Source organism: Dipodomys spectabilis, unplaced genomic scaffold (assembly GCF_019054845.1).
Source record: "Dipodomys spectabilis isolate Male_0828 unplaced genomic scaffold, ASM1905484v1 ptg000001l, whole genome shotgun sequence".
Taxonomy (NCBI): Eukaryota; Metazoa; Chordata; class Mammalia; order Rodentia; family Heteromyidae; genus Dipodomys; species Dipodomys spectabilis.
In genome coordinates this window covers 3,929,504-3,953,762 of record NW_024870678.1, presented here as the reverse complement: position 1 = coordinate 3,953,762, position 24,259 = coordinate 3,929,504, and the positions used below count along the sequence as shown (strand labels likewise).

Genomic DNA, 24,259 nt, shown 5'->3' with positions numbered 1-24,259 from the left:
CAAGGCAAATTTCCCATGAATCTGACTTGCTGCATGTAACACAAGACAGGCCACGTGGCCCTTTCTGAAGGTATAGTTTCTCAAGTGATTGTAGCTTGAAATGATCAACACACCAATTCAGACTATTGGAGATGGCATATTCTCAAGCCCTGAAAAGCTCATTAAAAGGGATTTTTGTCCTCCAGAAAGAACAAAATAAATTCCCAGACATGACAATGGCTTTGCAATCAGGAGCCATTTGATCTAGGCAAAGCACTGTGCTTTGATTCACTTCCAGGTTAACAAGAGGCCAGCAAGTGGGAGCAATCAGCAATGACACTAAGTGATTCTTATCAGGATCTTTTGCTAATTCTTGCTCCATCCCCTTCTCTGGGTAATGGAGAACTTTTGGGTTGCTTTTGTGGCTTCTGCCTGATTTAGAGCTCATCTTAACAATGAAAGCCTGCAAAACTGACAGAATATTGGAGTCACTGTTACCTAAACCTTTTCAGTTAGCAGTAGTGAGTCATAATGGGTTAGGAAAGAAGAGCTCTGTACATCCCTGAAAGTACTAAAGCATATTCCATCCCCATCTTCTTATTATAGCTTTTAAAATAAGAAATCATGTCTCTCAAATCTGTACACTTGTACAAGACTCCATATTTGATATATCCACTGTTGATTCTTTTCATGTATCAGTGGCAACAGGCATTTGCTGAGCAGTTGCTCTGTGCCTGGTACTGTGCTGGCTTCTGGGATGTCAAACCTGAATATAATACTCCCATATGCTGGCAATCAGCTCATCTTCAAGAGAAATCTAGGTGGGGAAGGTACCCTAGGCTAACGGAGCTGAGGAATAGAGGCAGAGGGCATGGGCCAGACTGGCACCATAACAGCTGCTGGCATGGCACACCTGCACTCTCACAGCACAGTGTCCCTGGTGGCACCACTGGACTCCTGCACGTCTAACAAAACATCAGAGGAATATGGCATGCAGAACACCAGCTGAGTTTCATTAGAAATCCCTTTATATATTTTTTTATATTTCTTTCTTATGAAAGACTATGAGTGCATAGCAGAGTTCTGCAGTTGATGATACAATCTGCTGCTAACAAGAAATGGTTAAATCATAAACATAGTGCTCTGTTCTGAGAGAAGGCTCCAGATCCAGCTTTTTATGTCAACCCCCAAACCATATGCCTCCAGGAAGCAAGCCTTGCAGTACAAAATTAATCTAAGCTATGGTGGCTATTCTGAACTAGAAAAATGTTTTAAAGTCTGTTTTTTATCTATCTATCTATCTATCTACTCACCTATTTGTAAGAATAACCTATGAACTCAAGTTTTTGAGATGTAGACAATAAATTAACAACATTATATAACAATAGTATTTTTACATTTACTCTCTCTTCACTCCACACCCCCCACCCCCCATACCAGAACAAAAACAACAAATGTTTCTTTCTGCCCTTGAGCCTTCCAAAACAATGGGGCTGCATAAACAGTTGATTGTTAAGGAATTTTTGCCAACAGTCTCCAAATTTTAAAGACTGCCTTTGCCACATTCACTTATGAGCTGGCAGGAATGCTACTCAAGCTTTTGGGCTACAAAAAGAAAAAGAAAAAGAAATGAATATAAATTAGTTCCCTTTAAGCTAACTAACTAAAAATGAAAATATTTTAGAAAACATTTTTTGCCCTGGAGTCTATTTTTCTTTATCCAGGCCTAATTTGTTTTTCTATGGCTAAAATTACAAGGGGAATTAGGCAGACAGAGAGCATAATTACTTGAGTTAGAGCAAACTCCACATTGCTATCCTGGCCTCTTTTGCTTGCAAGAGATCTTATTGAAGCCCTGGCCATCAATCTTAACTAGAAAGTGTGAAAAGTCAATATTTAATTAATTTTAGGAGAGAATTTCATGGAGAACTTCTAGACGTTTTTGAAAGCTAATGTCTGTCAATGAGATGGTTAGTAAATGGTTCAAATTGGCTAACTCCCACGTTTTATTTTTGAGCTGAGACAGGAAGGAGACTGGATGGCAATGATGTATCTTTAAGAGGAATGTAACTGTGTAAGACAAGAATATTATAATAAGAAAAATGCGAAACAAGACCAACCGTTATCTATAGCACAGCAAACTCTAGTCAATGCTGTTAGCAAAGGAGGACCAGCTGGACTTCAAAGTCTTAACTCTTGGTTTCTAATAGTGACGTTTGGAAGGTTTTAGTTAGCTGTGGGTACCAGTCCCCTCTGGCCTTTTGTTAGGAATGGGAGTGGAGTGAGGGCCTGCTATGTTTCTTTGGAAGCTCTGGCCCATGTATAACCTTAAATTTCTAAGAAACTGTCAAGATCAGTTTGGAACCTTGTGACTTTACAAATGGTCAGGCCACCAGGAAACCCCCAGGATTGCCCACCTAAGAATCACCTGGGGAAGCATAATTCATGTTCCCAGGAGTCAGTGTTTACGATTCGAATTTGCAGATGTGGAGTGGGACCCAGAAACCTGAATGTTAAGTATTTCCCAAGTGATTCTACTGCAGTTGGATTGTACCTTAAGGAGCGTTGTGGAAGAAACCAAGTTAGATTTTGATGGTGCTAGGAGGAAAGTATGAATGTCTGTCATTATGTAGCAACTGGAAGCATCAACCAGCGCAGTAATAAACAGGAAGGTGCCCTACAGCGATTGGCTCAGGCTTCTGAAGTCCAGTTACACCTTGGAGGTCTCAGAACTTCCCTGGACTAACCTGCTTCCTGCTAGCAGCAGGTCTGAACAGAAAAGGCAAGTGGAGGAGGATGCAGCCCACATTCAAGGCACAGCAATCTGCCTCACCACAGTAGATCAGAGCCCAATATGCACAGAGCCTTGACTAATATGCACAGAGCCCTGACTAATTACATTAGCCATTCCCCCGATCTTGGGTGGATGCGTGGGGAAGAGGAAGTGGCCTAGCAGTGTCTCCTCTTCTCTTTGAGAGGAGAGTGGAAGGTGAAGTATAGAAGGATACCATACTGATGTACTCAGCTAATACATGTATTCTGTACTAGTTGCGTGAGAGAGTGAGAGTGAGAGTTCCATTTTTTATTTCTTTTTCCTTTAGGCAGTGGTTAGAGATAGAGAAATAGAAAGATACTAGTAGAAAGAAAAAAAACTAGTGCTTTTTCTAGCTCAGGCCAGCCCTAGGTTACAGCAATCATTAGGCAGTGCTGGTTGAATAGGCTACACTTTGGAAAATCAGTTATGGTAAAGGATTGGGTGAGCCTAGAATGCCTTAAAGGAAAACAATATCACTTATTGTTATGTTTTTCTAGTGAGTTAAAGCAAGAAACTTCACACCACCCTTTGCACATAGAGTATTCTGTTGTGTTCTGTGTTACAGCTGTGTCATAGTACATCATGATCAAGAGAGTTGTTTGCACAGGTGTGTGTATGGGTGTGTGTGTGTTTACTGAGACTTGAACTCAGGACCAGGGTGCTGTCCTTGACCTTCTTTTGCTCAAGGCTATTGCTTTACCACTTGAGCCTCAGCTCCACTTCCAGGTATTTTGGTAATTTATTGGAGGTAAGAGTCTCATTGACTTTCCTGCCTGGTTGGTTTTGAACTTGGATCCTCCTGAGTAGCTAGGATTATAGACATAAGCCACCAGTGCTTGACAGGAGATGTCTTTTTAGGGTAGCTTATAATCTTGTCAACAGAAAGTACACAGTAATTTCACTTGACCCACAGTCAGCTGTGTTTCTTGGATAACATGTGCCACCTTTCTGGTCTCGACGCTCCCACCTTCCTGAGTTAAGGGGCAGCTTTGTAAGAACCCTTCTGAGATCAAGGCCAGTGGTCAGAGCACACATTTTGCCCTGTTCTCTATGCTTGGGATGCCCTGGGTCAAGGCTCAAACCTCCTGATCAACTCTGGTTCATTCTCCCAGATTAACACACCACTGCACAGCCTCCTGATGCTTCTTCTCTCTCATTTCTGCTCTTGATTTATTTGATCTCTGAGCAAATAATACAAACAGCTCTTAATTACCCTTCAAACCTACACCGAGTCTCCATGAGGTTACTGCTTATTTGGTATATTATTGAAATTCCTGGGAACATTTTCCAGCAGTCTGCTGGTTGGTTCCCTGGGGAGAAGGGTTTTGCTGTGGAGGATATAACTCTCCTATTAGGGTTTTCAGGATTGAGGAGAGCAGTTAGTCCCCTGCCTGCCATTTAGCATCCAACATTTTAAATTATTCATATTGATTTGCAATCCTTACAGATTGTATGTGATCACATGGGTGCAGACTCCAGCCTTGCCAAGAAGCCCTGGTTGGTGTGTCTTGATGACAGGTTTGGCTTAGCTCATCAAATCCGCAACAAGCAGTGCCGCCTCTATTCTCTAGGGTGAGTACATTTTTTACCCCTGCAGAAGAAAACACAAACATTCCTACAGACAGCCCTGGCCTCTTCAGGTACACCAAGTTATGACTGGTTGCTGTGTTTACAGGTCTATACTTTGTCTCCTGCCATTGTTACGGACTGATTTGTTATACCACTTTAGGCACAAGCAGAGCTCTGAGGCCGCCTTGTCTGGAGCTGCCTTTATTTATTTATTTTCTTTCTTTCTTTATTTTCTTCCTATTCTTTGAACTCAGGAACTGTGCTTGCCGGGCTAGGGCTCTACTACTTGAGCCACACACACCCCTGACTCTGTTATGACCAACATACATCTTTGGTGCTTATACCAATCAGGACAGGCTAGCTGATGGTATAGTCCATGTGGATGTTTGGCTTTCAAAGTTCAAAGGATTAAAATAACAACCTTTATTTTCTTGTACATGATGCTTTTCCAGTGGAAGTTGGTGGGGGTGGTAAAAGGCAAGGTTTCAGCTTGTTGCTGCCATTCAGAAACTCAGGCAATACTAGGGTTTGATTGTAGGGCCTTACACTTAGTAGGAAAGCACTCTACTACTTGAGCCCCCTAGCCTATTTTTTTGTTTTATTTTTTTCCCCCAAATAGGATCTTGTCTTTTGTGGAGGCAGGCTGGGACTGTGATACTCCTATTTACATCGCCCATGTAGCTGAAATGGCAGGTATGCCTCAGCATGCTTGACTTGTTAGTTGAAATGGAGTCTGCTTGATATGAACTTGAGCTATGGTTCTTAGTCTCCACCTCCTGAATGGACATAATGACAAGCATAAGCCACCTGCCTGGTCTGAAGTCACTTTTTCTCCCATTCTGAGGATAACAAATTGGCAGCTTCAGTTTTCTCAAGATAAGTAAGAATAATCCTCTTGGTGAAAATGATCATTCCCGGGTAGAATTAGAGCATCCTCATTATAAAAAGAGAGAACACTAATTACCTACAGCTAGGAAAAATTTATCATTATCAAGAGCAGTGGCTCTTGCTTGTAAATCCACTTATTTGGAAGGTGGAGATAGGAGGATTGTAATATGAGGCCAACTTGGGCAAAAAAGTTAACAAAATTCTATTGTAACCAACAAGCCATGTGTGGTGGCTCATGTCTATAGACCAGCTTTTCAGAAGGAGAAGGACTGAGGTCCAAAGCTGGATCCAGGCAAAAGCAGAAGATTGGGGATTTGGTTCAGTGGTAGGGCTATTGCCTAGCCCTGTGTTCTATTCCCAGTACTGCAAAAAAAAATTGTGTGTGTGTGTATATGTGTGTGTGTGTGTGTGTGTGTGTGTGTGTTGATCTTTGTGCTTGAGCTCAGGACTTAAGTGCTGTCCCTGAGCTTTGTTGCTCAAAGCTAGTGCTCTAACACTTGTGACACAACTCCACTTTTCTTTTTTCTTTTGGTGGTTAATTGGAAATAAGAGTCTCATGGATTTTCCTGCCCAGTCTGACTTTGAACCAGGATCCTCAGATCTCAGCCTCTGGAGTAGCTAAGATTACAAGTGTGAGCCACTAGTGTCAGCTATAGTTTTATATTTGACTAAAAAGAAAGTGAAGGGAACTTTTACCAAAAAAAAATCCTGTGAAAATTGATAGTTATTCAAGCTGAAAATGATCTTGACGCACGCATGGATCTAAGGAGCTTTCTGTAAAAAGGATAATATAAGAGACTATTTCACCAAATATTTCATCGAACAGGCTTGAACTTCAAATGATATCTATTCCAAGACAAGGCAGGAGCAAGTTATTTTGTTTTGGAACACCCTAATCTATGGATGCTTATAGAAGCTATGTAGGTTCTCGGGCTAGACTACTGAACAAAGAACCCGGGGCCCTATCAAGTGCAGCATGCTTGTTCATCATCTATGCATTTCACCATCAACCTCTACACTTTATGTTCTGACAACAGCCACAGTAGTCAGTCTTATCAGCAGCCATCTGATATGAAGACCTCACCAAAGGTGCCCCAAGAATATTATCACTACTATAAAACTCTAACCAACAAGAATTACCAATCATTATGACTTGAAAATAAAGCAAAAAGGTTCAACTAAAAGTTTAAACATTGGGAACCACTCTTATATGGATAAATGAGTTATACATACACATGGCATCTATCAGTGAGACTCGGCATACAGTAGACATTCAATATTTGCTCTGTAAATGATGGCCTGAAGAGAGGAGTCCATGCAAGGACATCGGGCTTCGAGTGTGAAGGCTGGGGTGGATGCCAAGCTGCTCAGCCTGTTGGTTAGAATTGAGCTCTTTTCCTTGAGAATCACAGCTACACTTCCAGTCTGCAGGAAGAGCCAGAAATAGTGACAACAGAGTTTATGCCACATGAAAAACTTGTCCAAAGTAGTAAAAAATAGTTGCATGTCACCACATGTGAATTGGAGATCTCAGCTTTAGCCTACTTTTGTTGCTCCAGGCTGTCTTTATAGTTTACTTAACATTATACACACTGGAATAATTAATGTAAACTATATACAATAAAAATAAAACTTGTAAAGTTATTTTTTTGGAAAAATTCTAAATTCCTTTTTTTCCCTTATACATAAGAACTGTTGGATATGATGGTTCTGCTGTAATACATCAAATTATTACATACAAAAAGGCATGTGTGTGCGTGCATACATGTGCACACACTAGAACTTGAACTTAGGACCTGGGCACTGTCCCTTAGTTTTCTTGCTCAAGGTTGGCACTTGACTATTTGAGATACAGCTCTACTTCTGGCTATTTGGTTGTTAATTGGAGATAAGAGTCTCACATCTTTTCTTGTTTGGCTGGCTTTGAACTGAGATCCTTGACTCAGTTTTGCTCAATACCCATCCTCAAGCAATCACTTCTTGATGTTCTGTCTTTATAGATAGATTCACCTATTCTGGATAGTTCATGAAATGGAAATAATATGTGACCCTTTTGTGAGTGTGTGCTTTAGTTACCATGTCCTCAAGTTTTACCCACATTGTTGCATGCATGTAGCAATACTCTGTCCCTTTTTATGTCTGAATACTATTCCAATGTTCATGTGGTTATAGTCACATGAACAAATGTCCTTCAGTTGATGGACATTTGGGTTGGTTCCACTTTTCAGTTATTATGTTCAGAAAGGGATATTCACATATAAGGTTTTAAGTAGGCAAATGTTTACATTTATATTGAGTATATAATATTTCAGGTTCACACAAATAACCTCTGGTAGTTCTAGTTTCTCCACATCCTTACCAATATTTACTATTATTGATCTTCAATTATAGCCACCCTGATGTATTTGAAATGATATCTCATTGTGGTTTCATTTTAATATCCTTACTGGATAATAATCTTGAATATTTCCTCCTCATGCTCTAAAATTTTCTTTCCAAAAGAACATAAAGGCCATTAACCTTAATACTGTGATACATATCTATACATCTATATATATATATATATATATATATATATATATGAACTTAATACTCTCAAGTGTGTGTGTGTGTGTGTGTGTGTGTGTATGTGTGTGTGTGTGTACGCCAGTCTTGGTGCTTGGACTCAGGGCCTGGGCTCTGTCCCTGAGCCTCTCTTGCTTAGGGTTAGTGCTCTATCACTTGAGCCACAGCACAACTTCCAGCTTTTTAGGGTAGTTTATTAGACATAAGACTTTCTTGGACTTTCCTGCTTAATTTAGCTTTGAACTGAAACCCTCAGATCTCAGTCTCCTGAGTAGCTAGGATTACAGTCCTGAACCACCAGCACCTGATTCTCAATTTTTTTTTTTTGCTGGTCCTGGGTCTTGAACTCAGGGCCTAGGCTCTGTCCCTGAGCTTCTCTGTGCTCAAAGCTGGTGCTCTACCACTTGAACCACAGCACCACTTCTGGCTTTTTCTGAGTAGTTTATAGAGATAAGAGTCTCATAGGCTTTCCTGCCCAGGCTTGCTTTGAATGATGATTCTCAGATCTCAGCCTCCGGAGTAGCTAGGATTACAGGTTTGAGCCACCAGCACCTGGCTCTCACAGATATTTTTAAGAGTATCCAACGACCTGGCACAGAGGTACAACCTGTCCCTTTTATTATGTTTGGTGACATGAAAGGGCATGTGATTGACAATACCACCTTCAGCTCGTCCAAAGAACACCTTTATATAACTTGCAAGCAAGAACCTCCTTCAAGAACTCTTACCAGAATCCACAACAACATCATCACAATGGGCATTATGGTGTGAATGACACACCCCCTAGAGTTGTTCAGTGTACAACTTATACAACCATAAATGGGGACTCCAGATCCTTTTCTTTTGGCATTAGAGAAAGAAGGCCAAGATGGTTGCCCTGTTACTCCATTATCTTTGGAAATCTCTATTACTTTGGTTGTTCTGTTACTCTATTACCTTTCTATTTCTTCAATAGTTCTTAGATTTGATGGTTCTTCTATGCTGAAAATTGTATCATGATCTCAAACCCAACCTTAATTAAGATCAATAAGCATGAGTTATATAATTGTATCTCTCACCAGAGAGGGAAAGATTGCAGTATTCATTCAAAGGCTGATGCCTTTGAATGTACTTCTCAGCTGCTAAACTGTTTCAGCAATGGGTTGTAGTAGGAACTGCTAATATATCTCCAATACCTATTTCCTATTCTTCCTTTAGTAACAGACCTGAGGTTAGTGGGGCACATGGTCACCCTACTGCTGGCTGCATTTCCTGTAGCTCTAAGTGGCTATCTGACCAGCTGGGAGCACTACTTGTGAGTATAAGTGATGTGTGCAACTGTTAGGCTGAGGACCCACTGGAATGGAAGTTACATGACTGCTTCTTCCCTTCCTACCTCTCCTGATAGCTGGAAAAGGGTAGGATGAGGGAAAACTGGGCCACCATTTTACACTTTGATCTGAATTAGTGTGGCCTATCCTTCTTGCTTCATAGAGTAAACATTGGAATGTTTCTATGATGTAAATTTTTCTATGAGGAATTCTCTTTCTAGTTATATAAAAGCATAAAGTGATTTCCTTTAAGGCTAAATACATTTTCATATAAATAAGAGTTATCATTTTATGATAGTTATTTACTTGAAACTCTCCCTTCATTACTACATTGTAAGTTTTCATCAGTGTGTCTTTAATTTATCTTGTTGTCCCTCATGTCCAGTAGAGTAGCTTGCATTTGTAAGGTATTCTATAAATACATGTTTAGGTACATGAGTCAGGCCGTGAAATATCGCCCACTACTGCTATGTTTAGATTTGTGTGGTAGGTTTTGAGGATTTCAGACTTTCTCTAAGAGTAGTTTTTCATGGAGTAGTGTTCTGTAGCTCTGTCAGCAAATCTTCCCAGCATGGAGAGTTTGGGACTAAGTAGGATCAACACAGACCTTCCTTCATGAAGCTTTTCCATTTAATAACAGACACATTTCTGTACCCCTGAAAGCATAAGTAGGTCTCATAGTTCTAAGTCTTATGGTTCATGGGCTACCAGGTGGAGGTAGAGAAAGAGAGTCAATGCTTTGAAACTAGCAGAATTGGCTGTGACTCCAGTTAGACTGCTTTGGGCCATGTTTCTTGTTTCACAGTACCTTTGTGTATTACATTTGTAATTCCTCATCCTGTTTGCATTTACCATAAACATAACTAATTTCCAATAAGCCCAAAGAAGTCTGATTGCAACTACATAAAAGTGACAGCTGTAAACACTAATTAAATCAGTATAGTTTACCACTTTCCAATATAGTATATGTTGATATATAAAGATTAAATGGTATGAAAATGTCACAATGAAACCTCTTATTTTGTCTGGTTCATATATGCTAATGAAAAAGAAAAAGAAGATTGACTAGATTGGGTGCAAGTAACGTAAGTTAAGTTAAAAAAAACTTACAAGTTACTGCTAGGCACTGATGGCTCATACCTATAATCCTCCCTACTTAGGAGGCTGAGATCTGAGGATTGAGGTTTGAAGCCTGCCCTGGTAGGAAAGACTCTGAGACTCTTATCTCCAAAATGATCAAAAAAGCTAGACTTGAAGTTGTGACTAAAGTGGTACAGTGCTAGCCTTGAGCAAAAAATGATCAGGGACAGTGCCCAAACCCTGAGCTCAAGCCCCAAGATAGGCACACACACACAAAGTTTACAAATTACAAATAGTTTTATGTTATCAAATATATCATAGAAAATGACAGCTTATTATTTAATGATTAACTCATATGTGAGTATATATAATATACATAATATGTAATATACATATATAATATACATAATACATGTATAAATGTAGAAAATTTCTAGAAGGTTATACAAAGAACTGTTGATTTTGTTCATCTCTGGAAATTAGTGGCTACGTTTTCCAGAGGTAGAAAATTTTCACTTTTTGCTTTCTATACTACTTCCCACTATTTAATTCTTTTCTATGTGCATTCATAATACTTATTTTATTTTATTTTATTTTATTTATTTATTTATTTATTTTGGGTCCAGTCGTGGGGCCTGAACTCTGGGCCTGGGTGCTGTCCCTCAGTTCTTCAGCTCAAGGCTAGTGCTCTACCACTAGAGCCACAGCACCACTTCTGGCTTTCTTTGCTTATGTGGTGCTGAGGAATTGAACCCAGGGCCTCATGCATGCAAAGCAATCACTCTACCATTGAGCCACCTTCCCAGCCCCTACTTATTTTAACTATAAGAAATTAGTTTAAAGGTTTTGGATGTACCTCAGTGATACTGTGCTTGCTGTGCATGTTCAAGGCCCTGGCTTGGACCCTCAGCTTCACAAAAACATAAAATAAAACAAAAAATCCCTATTTTAAGTTGGAAACTAATCAGTATGTAATAAAATGGCATGTCTAACCTCCCATGAAAAGAGCAACTACAGAGCAGTTTGTGACTGATTTAATTCTTAAGGATATTTCAAGTGTTGATTAAAATGTATATGTTTTAGAGTAGAGAATTGTTCTTGAAAAAAAAAAAAAAAAACCCTGAAAATTCACAGAGGACATACGCACTTTTTTTTTTAAATCTCAAAGGTTGCATACAAGTAATATTTAATGAGTACTTTTTTGGCATCTTTTTCTCTTAGCAAAGCTTCAAAACTACTCTATGGTAACACTTTGCTCATCTAAGTTTTAATAAATTTAAGGAAATATAAAGGCCCTTGATATGACTTCTACAGCATTCTGACCTGTATAGAAATAAATCTGCCTACTAAGAATGCTTTGTAGTTTCAGCTGAAACTCTTGGATTTATATATATGTCACATATCAGCTAGTTTTGCTGTGTAACAAATCACTTTAATACTCAGTGGATTAAAAACACTGTTATTTATGATTGCCACAATGCTTGCTGGTCTGCTGGATTTCAGCTGATCCAGGCTATTCTCAGCTCGGAGGCTTTTGTTCATGATAAGGTGGCTGTGAGTAGTTCCTTTTTTTTTTTTTTTAGAAAGAGAGAAGGCTGGAAGTCTGCCTCTGCTCCTTATAGTGTCTATACTGCTGAGACAAGCAAGCTATTCATAAGGATGGTGGAAGACAGTGAACAGAAGTAGTCCAGGACTATGATCAGGATTGGCATACCATCACAGAAGGAAGGGAGTCACATGGCTAAGCCACAAAACCAAGAGGCAAGAATGACATTCCCTTATAATGCATATGGCAGGAGTATGGATTGAGGAAACGTGAAGGATTAGTGTCAACATGTCAATCTTCCATACCAGAGTAAAATGATAGAAATTTGGAAGGAGATTGGCTAGAATTTTCAGTGGTCTGAATGGTGTGGGCACAGGATTTTTTGATGGAAGAAAGGGGAATGCTTGAGAGGAGTGCTGGATCTTTTTCTTTTCTTTCTTTCTTTCTCTCTTTCTTTCTTTCTTTCTTTCTTTCTTTCTTTCTTTCTTTCTTTCTTTCTTTCTTTCTTTCTTTCTTTCTTTCTTTCTCTCTTTCTCTTTCTTTCTTTTTCAAATAGTGTGAAAGAGCTACAGTGGAGGAAGCATATAAAATCTAGTGGGGAAAGAAACAGTACAGGAGGGTGAGTGGAGAGAAGACAAAGAAGACTACTAGAAAGGGCTGAATGAGTATCTCCATATTAAAGGCTTATTTTAGTTAATTGAAATTGTTATTGACTATATTTATAAGTTTCTCAAGTATGTAATGGCCTGAATCAGTAGTCTAAGAGAATAATATGTTTCCATACTGGGTTTTGCCAACATATTGTAGAAATTCTGTGGAATTGGTATGTGGATAGAAAACAAAATTACTATTTAAAACAAGAACTAGCCTTCTGTCTTGATTATTTTCATACTTTGAACCACTTTAATCAAAATGATAATTCTTACATAATTATCAAGGATACCTACTAGATCCTTGAATATAATTCATTCATAATTTCTTCCCCTTATTGGTGTGAATTTAGGTAAAGAACACCTTTGCTTATTCTCTGGATCCAATGGAACCAGATGCATTTGCTTTTTAAGGAAATTATAGTATTTTTATTTTATTTCATTTTAATTTTGTTGGTTGTGGGACTTGAACTCAGGGCCTGGGCACTGTCCCTGAGCATCTTTGTGCTCAAAGCTAGCTCTCTTTCACTTGAGCCATAATGCCACTTCTGGTTTTCTGGTGATTTATCGGAGATAAAAGCCTCATGGACTTTTCTGCCTGGGCTGGCTTTGAACCACAATCCTCAGATCTCCTGAGTAGCCAGCCTCCTTTGTAGCCAGCCTCCTGAGTAGCCAGGTTTACAGGTGTGAGCCACGGGTGCCCGACAAAACTATGATATTTTAAAACATACCAATTTCGTTTCCCTTACTTGCAATAACTAGTACATGTCTAGGACAAGCAAAAAAGGTCAAAAGCTATGTACATATGACCATATAAGATGATGTTAAGCTAAATGAACCCCAAGACAGGGACACAAGTGGTTTTTTTCTTTCTTGCTATTGTTTTAACATACTTATTCTCTTGTTCCTTTTGTATGTTCTTCCCCCATGGTATAACCCCTGTTTTCATTGTATCTGATTCTGGTGTCCTGCATCTTGTATATACATTTTTCTAATTTGGGGAGGGAAAGGGATATAACAAAATGCTTAAATAGGGATACAGGTTGACCCGTTGTAACAATGAGATGTACAAGACACTATGTTGAAAATGAACTTTACAATTTGGGGGGAGGGGGAGTTGGGAAGGTGGGGAGGGAAGGGATGGTAGGGGAAAAACAAAGGAGGAGGTAACAATGCTAGATAGGAAGTATACCCATTACCTTACTCATGTAATTGTAACCCCTCTGTACAGAATTTTTACAATAAAAATATATATGGGGAAAAAAAGAAAATCAAGAAACTGCCTGAACACCATAAGCCAATTTTCAGAATGAATTTTGTATTGCATCTTTAAAAAAATTATTGAATATTTTCTACTGGCTTTCATTACTATTTATATACACAGAAATAAGAAAGGGTAAGAAAATGTCAAAAGAACAAACTATGTGTTTTGAATTTTTGTCAAATAAAATGTGTGATACATTGTTAAAAAAAAAACAAAGAAAATGACTGTGATCTGTGAATTAAATTTCACACACAACCTGGTGGCCCTTCTAATGTAGACACATTTAGTTCATTGGTAGAATGTACCTCTCCTTAGAGAAATAATTCTATGACTTACATTTTTGACATTTTCTAAGAAAATCTCTTAGGACTAGTGGATTTTTTTTATTTTTATTTTTTATTTTTTGGTCGGTTGTGGGGCTTGAACTCTGGGCCTCGGCTCTGTTCCCTCAGCTCTTCAGCTCAAAGCTAGTGCTCTAACAATTGAGCCACAGCACCAAGTCTGGTTTTCTGAGTGGTTTATTGGAGATAAGAGTCTAATGGACTTTTCCTGCCCGGGCTGGCTTTGAACTGTGATCCCCAGATCTCAGTCTCCTGAGTAGCTAGGATTACAGGCATGAGCCACCAGCACCCGGCTAGTGGATATTTTTATTTGTCTTACTTCTACTATAATTTATGTCCTTGAAAAAATTAGCAGGGTGCTAATTAGCTCATGCCTATAATCCTAGCTACTCAGGAGGCTGAGATCTGAGAATTGTGGTTTGAAATCAGCCTGGGCAGAAAAGTCCCCATGAGACTCTTGTCTCCAATTAGCCACTCAAAAACTGAAGTGGCACTGTGGTTCAAATGGTAGAGCACTAGTCTTGAACACAAAGATCCTCAGGCACAGTGCCCAGGCTCTAAGTTCAAGCCCCAAGACTGACCCTCTCCCCGCCCCAAAAAAAAATCACTCTCAGCCAGGCACAGTGGCTTAAGCTTTTAATTGTAATTACTTTTGAGGTAGAGATTACTGAGGCTTAGTGTGTGAGCCTGTCATTCTCAGAAATAGAGGAAGCACAAGGAGGAGAATGGTAGCCAGGCCAGCCTGGGCATAAATTAAGACCCTATCTCTTAAATAACCAACACAAAAGAAGCTGGAAAGCATTATTCAAGTGGTAGAACTTGAGGCCCTGAGTTTAATCCCCAGTGCTGCTAAAAAAAATCTCATATTTTTTACATTTCTCTTTTGTGTAGCAGTTTTGAGCTATAATGCTTGTGTGTTGTTTGAAGGTTTATTGCATATGTGCATTAGACATGTATTAAAACAAGAGAAAGCTTGGTAAGATTAAGAAAATTGGTCTGGATTGGAGGGCCCTGTAATTTCAAATGGTAGAGCACTCACCTGAGAAGTGAAAAGCCCTAGGTTCAAATCCTAGTACCACAAGAGGAAGGAAGGAAGGAAGGAAGGAAGGAAGGAAGGAAGGAAGGAAGGAAGGAAGGAAGGAAGGAAGGAAGGAAGGAAAGAAGGAAGAAAGAAAGGAAAGAAGGAAGAGAGGGAGGGGGAGAGGGAGGGAGGGAGGGAAGGAAGGAAAGAAGGAAGATGGAAGGAAGGAAGGAAGGAAGGAAAAGAGGCTGATTTTGTTTTGGTCGGTCATAGGGCTTGAACTCTGGGCCTGGGCACTCTCCCTCAGCTCTTCAAGAGGCTGATTTTTGAAACTGTGGTTTTGTCACTTCAACACTTTTCTTCATTTTGAAGTTTTGGTTACTGGTCTCATTCCTCTTTCACTCCAGGCTGGGAAGTGATGATACTCATTTTGAAGCAAGTATGGCCAATAATGGATGTGAAGTACACCATTTTGATCCTAGTGTGAAATCAGCTCACATTCTGGAGAGCCAGCGCCTTTGGCATCACAGACTGTCCATTGATTGGCGTGATCCCCATCCAGCTGTTGCTGCCCAAAAGACACATAGCAACACCAGAAAACTGAGAAGCATCTTGGATGAATTTGGGCATCACAAGGTGAGACTTTTTACTTGCTTTCATAATTAAATGAAGTGAACAAGCCCATCAACTTGAACAAATGGAAACCAAGGGTTACAATATTGACATTGGAAAGTTGAGGTCCAAATTTACTCTTATTGATCACCCAACATTATTTATAGAATCAACTCTGTGCACATAAAGTTTTGGCAAGAGAGGAGAGAGATGTTTACATTGGTTTGAAGATTTTACTCATTGATTTAAATGTACAGAAAGGGCACACTGCTTATGTGAGAAACAAATACAAAACAATCCAATTTAGGTTTATGTTTGGTAAGACACTACTCGTGTACAATATTTCTCACTATTATAACATGTTTCTCACTATGTTGAGCCTGTAGGCTTCTGAAGTTCAGAGAATATGTGTAGCTTTGATTAAAATTTATTTTATGAAATTGAACATTAGGTATGTATCGATTTAACTTTGCAAATATTTGACTGTGAATATATGACAAAAGAGAAATACCATCTTTGATGTATGTTCAGAAAAAGTAATTTTTAGCATAAAATATCTGAGCTCATTATGTTTTATAAGCTACTGATTAAAAAAAATGTCTGAGTGTGGTTGGTTGGTTTGATCTCCAGCACTTCTTGAGTTTGGTCTGTCTTGATCTATGGTCCCCAGCCACAGTGACATGACACTTAGAACGTATAAGAGAGGGCATTCATCTGAGAGGCAGGGTTTATGGAACCTTTTGATTTAAGTTGGCTTCTTGATCTTTAGTAACAGGGCTTTCTTCTGTATTGTTCTTTTTCCTCTCCCTCTTCTATTTTTAAGTTGCTTTAATTAAACAGGCAAAGAATGCACTGTTCTTGTATCATACATTTGACTATTGATTGGTATTTTGCTTTGCCAATGAGAGTAACTAGCTTTTAATAGTCAGGAACCTGAAAATTCAGAACAAAATCTCTTTTCATATGCTATTAATTTTTTAGTAAGTGTGGGAAGAAGCACGGCATTTTTTGAGAATTGTTTTTTTGTGGGATTTTTTTTTTTGCCATTTGTTACCTTTATAGATTTTTTTTTACAGCTAAAAATTACATGCCTTATTCTTCAAGACACCAACTGTGGAGCTAGTACTTATGCTTTGTGTTCAATAAGGAGCCTTGCTGCTTCTCCTTCTTGCCTTTTCCTTCCTAGCCCTCTCCACCCTAACTTTTCCAAGGAAAAACTGAGTAGGAAAAGAGGGGAAATTCAATGCCATTTTGCAGTTTCTGATACTATTTTAGTAAAAGATTTTCTAAAAGGTGAGGCTGAAATGAGGCTTTGAAAAAGCCATGTATGGGTATAATTTATGTAACCCCATTTCCTGCAGAGAATATTTTTTGGATAACAAGTCATAAACCTGGATTGTTTCTTTTCGATTCACTTCCTGTGAGTTTCAGTGACAAGCCTGTATTCAGGGGAGAAAGCAGAGAGCCCTTGTCGCACTGCCCTTGAGACAGTACAGGACTTAGAAAGGACTAAGGAAGTCCTAGAAAGGACTGCTTATGTTCCTCAGGCTATTTGTCAAAAGTCAAATGTGTTAATGTCAATAAAAGTGATCTGGCTCACAATTGCCAGGTCCATATTTGCTGCTAAAAACAAAAGTCACGCTTGAAGAATTTAAAGATATACTAATGCACTTTCATAGAGACTTTTTTGGCAAATGCTTTCAAACCGAAACAAAATATACCAAAACCCATGGGTGATTGATTGCATCCATCAAGAACATGCTTGGAGAGGTGGTCTGGTGCCAGATGAAAGCAAATCCTGCCTGAGGCCTGTGGCAAGACTGGTCTGTCTTAGTTTTTCTTCATGTGCATAGACATTGGTAGATAGGAGATAGCTATGGCAGGGAGGCAAAAAGATCAAAGCATTCAAAATGCCAGTGCCTTTGCCTTGCCTTCTGTACTTACTGATTTTGAAAGTGACAATAGAAACCGTAGGTTCTTTTCTCTACAAGACTTTAAAATATTCCATATAGTTTTGCACTCATTTCCCAGTTAAGCTACATTTCCCCCCTTATTCTCTATACTCAAGCCTAGATTCCAGTCACTCAAACAAATTTATGAGCTAAATCAAAGGCAATATTCTGAGACAGTGACAGAAAGATGCATATGACTTTTGCACTGCTTAAAAAAAAACTCTTTGCTCATTTTAACTTCAAGGTATAAATCAGAAAATTTTCCTAGAACACAGGTATTAGCAACTAGCTGCTTCAGCAAACCTGTGCAGTTCAGAAGCCAGTCTAACAGGGAGTAGTATCTTCTGGATCTAGCATTATTTCTGCTTCTCTGGGCTGGGAACTTAACATGAAACCAAAACATTGGTTTTGTTGTGTGTTTTATGCTGAGTTTGAGAGAATATGGGCTTTGAGATCAAACTATGAAAACATCTTTTTCCTTTTCTCTATCAAATTGGCGAATATAAGCACATTGTTAATACTGCTCGATATTGAATGTTTGTTGGGAATAATACTTCAGCTTTGCTGGAAATAGAAAATGATATAGTCTTTTGGGAAGGAAACCTAATCACATGGGTGTATCACTTTTTACTCCTACAGATCGTTTTGCCAGCTAGGCACTGGTGCTCGCATCTATAATCCTAGCTACGTTGTGTAGTCCTGCCGGTTAACTTTACCACATTTTTCTAGAATGTATGAGGACCACATAAAATTTCTACTCAACTCATATTGTATACTTTTTCCCATCTCCCACTCCTCTTCCCTCCTCTCCTATCCCCTCCCCCCCCTCCCCTCCCCCTCTCCTCCCCTCCCCCCCTCCTCCTCCCCTCCCCCTTTCCTCCCCCTTCCCCCCTCTCCTCCCTTCCCCTCCCCCCTCTCCTCCCTTCCCCTCCCCCTCTCCTCCCTTCCCCTCCCCCTCTCCTTCCCTTCCCCCCTCTCCTCCCTTCCCCTCCCCCCTCTCCTCCCCTCCCCCCTTTCCTCCCCTTCCCCCCCTCTCCTCCCTTCCCCTTCCCCTTCTCCTCCCCTCCCCTTCCTTCCCCTTCCCTTCCCTTCCTCCCCCTCCCCTTCTCTCCTCCCCTCCTCTCTCCTCCTCTTCCCTCCCCTTCCCTCCCCTTTCCCTCCCCTTCCCTTCCCTTCCCTTCCCTTCTTCTGTTAAGGATTAAAATTAAAACTCTAACACTTAAGCTGTATCCCCACCCTTTTATCTTCAGTTTTGCTTTTCAGATAGGACCTCCCATTAATTTTCACCAGGCTGGCCTTGAACTGTGATCTTCTCACTTCCACCTCCCGAGCAGCTGGGAACACAGGCATGTGCTGTCGTGCCTAAATTGTTTTTGAGACATGGCCTTTCTAGCTTTTGCCTATCTTAGCCTCAAACTATGATCTTTGTCTCCTCCTCCTGAGTATCTGGGATGATAATTGTATAGAACCATACCTCTCATCACACCTCTTTTTTTTTGGCGGGGGGGGGGGGGGGGGGGGGGGTGGGGGGGGGGGGGGGGGGGGGGGGGGGGGGGGGGGGGGGGGGGGGGGGGGGGGGGGGGGGGGGGGGGCCAATCTTGGGACTTGAACTCTGGGCCTGGGCGCTGTCCCCTCAGCTCTTCAGGTCAAAGCTAGCGCTCTACCACTTGAGCCAAAGCGCCACTTCCGGCTTTTTTCTTTTTGCTTATGTGGTGCTTGAGGAATCAAACCCAGGGCCTCATGCGTGCAAGGCAAGCGCTCTACCACTGAGCCACCTTCCCAGCCCTCATCCGCCTTTTTTATTATAAACTTAGAATTTCTTAAATGAATTACATACTCAGAATTTATTGCATGCCCAGGACTGTTAGTGAGAGATTATGATAATTACTATTACTATTAGTCTTTTCCTCTTTTCCACTCTTTGGGTGGAAACTGCAGGCAGTTCCTTTGGTGTAAGTATTTCTGAGTTTTAGGATGCACACCTCCATTTTTAGTGTTACAGCTCTGGGCTTTAAGGTGTGCCCTTAGGCCAGCACTCATCAGCTGTTGTTATAGCTCAAAGCTTTGAATGCCATGGGTCTCTGAGCTCTTTTATTATATATATATATATATATATATATATATATATACACACATATACATTTATTGTAAAGATACTGTACAGAGGGGTTACACTTACATGAGCAAGGTAATGAGTCCATTTTCTATCAAGCATTGTTACCCCCCTCCTTTGTTTTTTCCCCTACCATCCCTTCCCCTCCCAACCTTTCCAACTCCTCTCTTCCCTCCCAAAGTTGTAAAGTTAGTTTTCAACATAGTGTCCTTGTATATCTCATTGTTGTTTACAATGGGTTAGGCTGTAGCCTTATTTCGGCATTTTGTATTTCCCTACCCCTCCCCAAATTAGAAAAATGTATATGCAAGATGCAGGACATGAGAATCAAATACAATGACAACAGGGGTTATCCCATGGGGGAAGAAGCATACAAAAGAACAAAAAAAAAATCACACAATACATTATAAGTACATTTAAAAAGAACAGCAAGAAGGATAAAATCTCTTGTGTCCTTATCTTGGGGCTCATTTCACTTAGCATCTGCTTATATTGTCATATGTACATAGCTTTTGACCTTTTCTGATTGTCCTAGGCATATACTAGTTATTGCAGATAAGGGAAAGCATGGGACCTATCTCTTAATGCGACAGCTCTGGGTAGTTTTCAGAAGCAAGAGCTAGTAACTCTCTACACCTTTCTGGAACTCTTAACCAAGACTTACAGCTCTGTCCAGTCTTAGCTCTGCTTGGTCTCTTGCTTTCCGCAGTCTCTGCTCTCTGTAGCCTTTCACCTTCTGCAGTCTGGAGTCTCAAGTCTCTGCAGCTTTGGCCTTCTCAGCAGGTCCTACAAGGCCTTCACAATATCAGCCGTCCTCAGTCTGCTTCCAGCAGCTCTGGAACTCATCAGCTGTCTGTTAGCTAGTACAGGCTTGCCTGGGGCTGACAGCCCTGGAAGTTGTCTGGTTTTTGCATTACCTATTCAGTGCATTCTAATCATGATAAAGGACTATAAGTAGAGACTGATGCCCATGCTCCTAACCCTAGCAACTCAGGAAGCTGAGATCTGAGGATCATGGTTCAAAAGCCATCCCAGGCAGGAAAGTCCCTAAGACTCATCTCCAAAACCTGGAAGTGAAGTTGTGGTTCAAAGTGGTAGAGCACTTGCTTTGAGGCAAAAAAGCTCAAGGACAGCTGCCAGGCCCTGAGTTCCCAGGACTATCACCACTATCACCAAGAAAAAGACTACAGGTAGGCAATGAAGCCAGTCGGAGCAGGCCTTATTACAAGGCAGAATGGTGTCCTAGGCTGACTGGAGGAGAAATAAAGGGCTGTGTATAAGTGGCTGTATATAGCCAGTGGTGCATGTGCACAGCTTCCCCCTCTTTCTGCTACACAGTCTGTTCGGGCTGTACTGAGACGACCTGTTCTGGCTGTAATGGGCAGTGGAGGTGCTCATCCTTAGCCTTCTTGAGGACTTCAGTGAGGTTGTCGGTTGCAGCTATGGGTAGGTCTCTCACTGTCAACTCAGGATCCCAGGAATTCCCTGACTGAAATGAAGTCTCTGAAAGCCACAGGAGCAGCCATGGCATATATGGGTGGTTTCTATGGACGGAGGAATCCTCCCTGAGCAGCCATGAAATGGTTAAAGCAGCCATGGACTATCATTGTCATGATGACAATGGAAGAGAATCAGGAAGAAGTAGCTGCTGGATTGACAGCTCCTATTGCTTCCCAGGAAAGAGGCAGGGATGAAGTTGCAATTGCTGCCAGCTCTGATGGGTCCTTCCAAGTGGCAGCGATGCCATTCATAATCCCACTGGACATGAGAACCACAGAGACAACAGTAGTAGTTTCCATGTGGCCTCCAAGATCGGGGAAGGTTTCCTGATTCTGATGCTAGACAGGTGCCACTGCAGGCGGAGGAGGAAGGAGGGAAGGGGAATCTGATAGCTGTCAATCAAACAACAGAACCACAGGCATTTAAAGAGAAAACAAACACCACACACATACCAAAAACAAAAACAAAAACACCAAAACAACAGACAACAACAACAAAAAACAAACCCAAACATTAAGAAGTGCTTACAGCAAAGCTCTAACATGAAATCAACATTCTTCTTCAGTAAGTAACAGTGCTTAACCTCTAACTACACAGCTTATGAAGGGTTGGCTATCCTGGTCTACCTCATTATTGCTACTTTCACTCTTAACCCCTGCTTGAGCATTGCTGATAATAGGAGCAATATGGCTTCCAGAAAGCTTACCTATGTGAACTCATTAATCTAGATTTGAAGCATGAGTCCACTTGTTAGCCCTTGGCATCCATCAAGTCGTTTAACCTCTGGCACTCAGTTTGATTGTGAGTACAATGAGGATAAATAATTCTGCCGAAGTTGTAGCTTGTTTTGAGAATTCGATCTGAGAACACAGCAGCAAGCCATGTCTGGAGAAGTCATTGGACTATTTTCAGTAAATTCAGAGGCTTGTTCTGAACAATTTCAATAATCTTTTACTAAATTTTATAGAAACTGTTGGTCTTCTTTCTTTTTTCCCCTTTCAGGAAAACAATATCAGAGATTGCTCTAGCAATTGCTAACTGCACCTGATTCTAGTGAAGAGTTTTTAATGAAAGCTTTGTGAGAAAGTGAAGGGCAATGGGTCCTTCAGATGTGGTTGTAAGAGAATTCTTATTGCTTGCTGCCTTGGGGCACTGAACAAGTCTGCTGGTCATTGTGTAAATACTGTGCTGTGTAGAAATTAAATAAGCTGCAGGGAGTTAATTGCAATCTGTTCCACATGAGCAGACATAGACCTTAGGGGCTGGGTCTCTTGGTTGGATGGCCCCAGGGAGCTGGGCTTCCTGCCTGTCATTTTGAGATCTTTCCCCTTGCTGACCCAGTCACTACCCCTTGTAGCTCCAGTGTTTCCTTGGATGCAAATAGGAATACAGTTTCTGCCTCTCTGGGCTGGGACCCTGACTTCAGTTTCCTGATGTGTTTGAGAGAATATGAGCTTCGAGATCAAACTGCAAAATGATCTTTTTCCTTTTGCTTATCAAATTGGCAAATACAAGCAAGTTGTTAGTACTGCTCCATATTGAAATGTTTGTTGGGAATAATAGTCTGGCTTTACTGGAAACAGAAAATGATATAGTCTTTCAGGAAGGAAACCTGACCACATGTCTGTATATGTATGTATGTGTATGTATGTATGCATGTATGCATGTATATGTGTGTATGTATGTGTGTGCATGTGTGTCACTTTTCCTTCTTACAAGTCTTTTTTGCTAGCTAGGCACTGGTAATCTGAGCTACTCAAGAGGCTGAGATCTGAGGATTACAGTTCAAAGCCAGCTGAGGCAGGAAAGTCTGTGAGACTGTTATTTCCAAATAAGAATCCAAAAAACCAAACTGGAGCTGTGACTCAATTGTTTAGAGTACTAGCCACGAGTGCAAAAGCTCAGGGACAGTGTCCAGGCCTTGAGTTTAAAACCCAGAATCAGAGTTCATACACACACACACACACACACACACACACACACACACACACACACACACACACACACACACAAAGTCTTTTTGTCATTGTTCTGGTTTGTTTTTTCTGTGATTAGTTCTGCAATACCAGATTTCAAAAGAAAGATTTATATGAAATACCATCTTAGATTTCTTTATTTTCTTCCTTTTGATAGAGTTTCAATTTATGTGTGACTAATGAAGGCAACTATTCAATATAAATCTGGATTGTGTTTTAACATCTAATCCATTAATTTGTTTTTAATAAATGTGTATTCAGTTCATTTATAATTATTGTGACTACTTTTGCAATTATCTTAATTTTTACTTTTGGACTTTTGGTTTTTCAAACTTCTTTTTCTCTCTTCTGCTAAAGCATGTAGCACACGCTCTCTCTCTCTCTCTCTCTCTCCCTCACTCTCTCTCTCTCTCTCTCTCGTGCACGTGCTCTCTCTCCTCTCCTTCTTTCCTTCTTTTCTTTTTTACTATTTATCTTTCCAAATACTGAGACTTGAATTCAGAGCCTTGTGCTTGGCTAGGCTTGCTTACGTGGCTGATGCTCTACCAGCTGAACTATATCTCTAGCCTGACTTTTTCTCTGGTTTATTAGAGATGCAGAGTCTTGGACTTTGCTTCAAATCATGATCCTCCAGGTCTCAGCCTCTTGAATATGTAAGATTACTGCCATGAGCCAGCCACCAGTGTCCAGCTCAAAGTGTGTATCTCCATTCTTCATGGCTGTCCTTAATTTCTTCTTTTGCTTTCAATCTTTTTTTTTCAGTGTTGTGAATCAAACCCAAAGCTTTGTAAAACTGTGAACTGCCCAAAACCCTATCCTTAAAAATAAAATGTATGTAATTTGTTCTGTACTTTAAAAACAACATATTAAATTGTTTGTCATTCCTATATTTCTCTGAAACATGAAAATAACTCCCACATTATAATTATCTGGAGTCTTACCTTTTTAATATTTTACTTTGCAAAAACAAACTAAAATTGTTGGAATAATATAATGATGTTTCATATGTTTCTTATATATATTTTTCACTATAACTCATCAATTGTTAGTATTTTTAATTGTTATGGGCTGATAAGAA

At 40.2% G+C, this 24,259-nt stretch overlaps 1 protein-coding gene across 1 annotated transcript in view; it reads left to right on the top strand.

The window, feature by feature from the left end:
• Mettl24 (methyltransferase like 24) overlaps positions 1-24,259 on the top strand; it is a 95,729-nt gene that overhangs the window by 33,865 nt on the left and 37,605 nt on the right. Inside the window, exons 3-4 of the mRNA XM_042687352.1 lie at positions 4,242-4,366; positions 15,436-15,664. Coding sequence (XP_042543286.1) covers positions 4,242-4,366; positions 15,436-15,664 — 354 coding nt within the window. The remainder of the gene's footprint in view (positions 1-4,241; positions 4,367-15,435; positions 15,665-24,259) is intronic.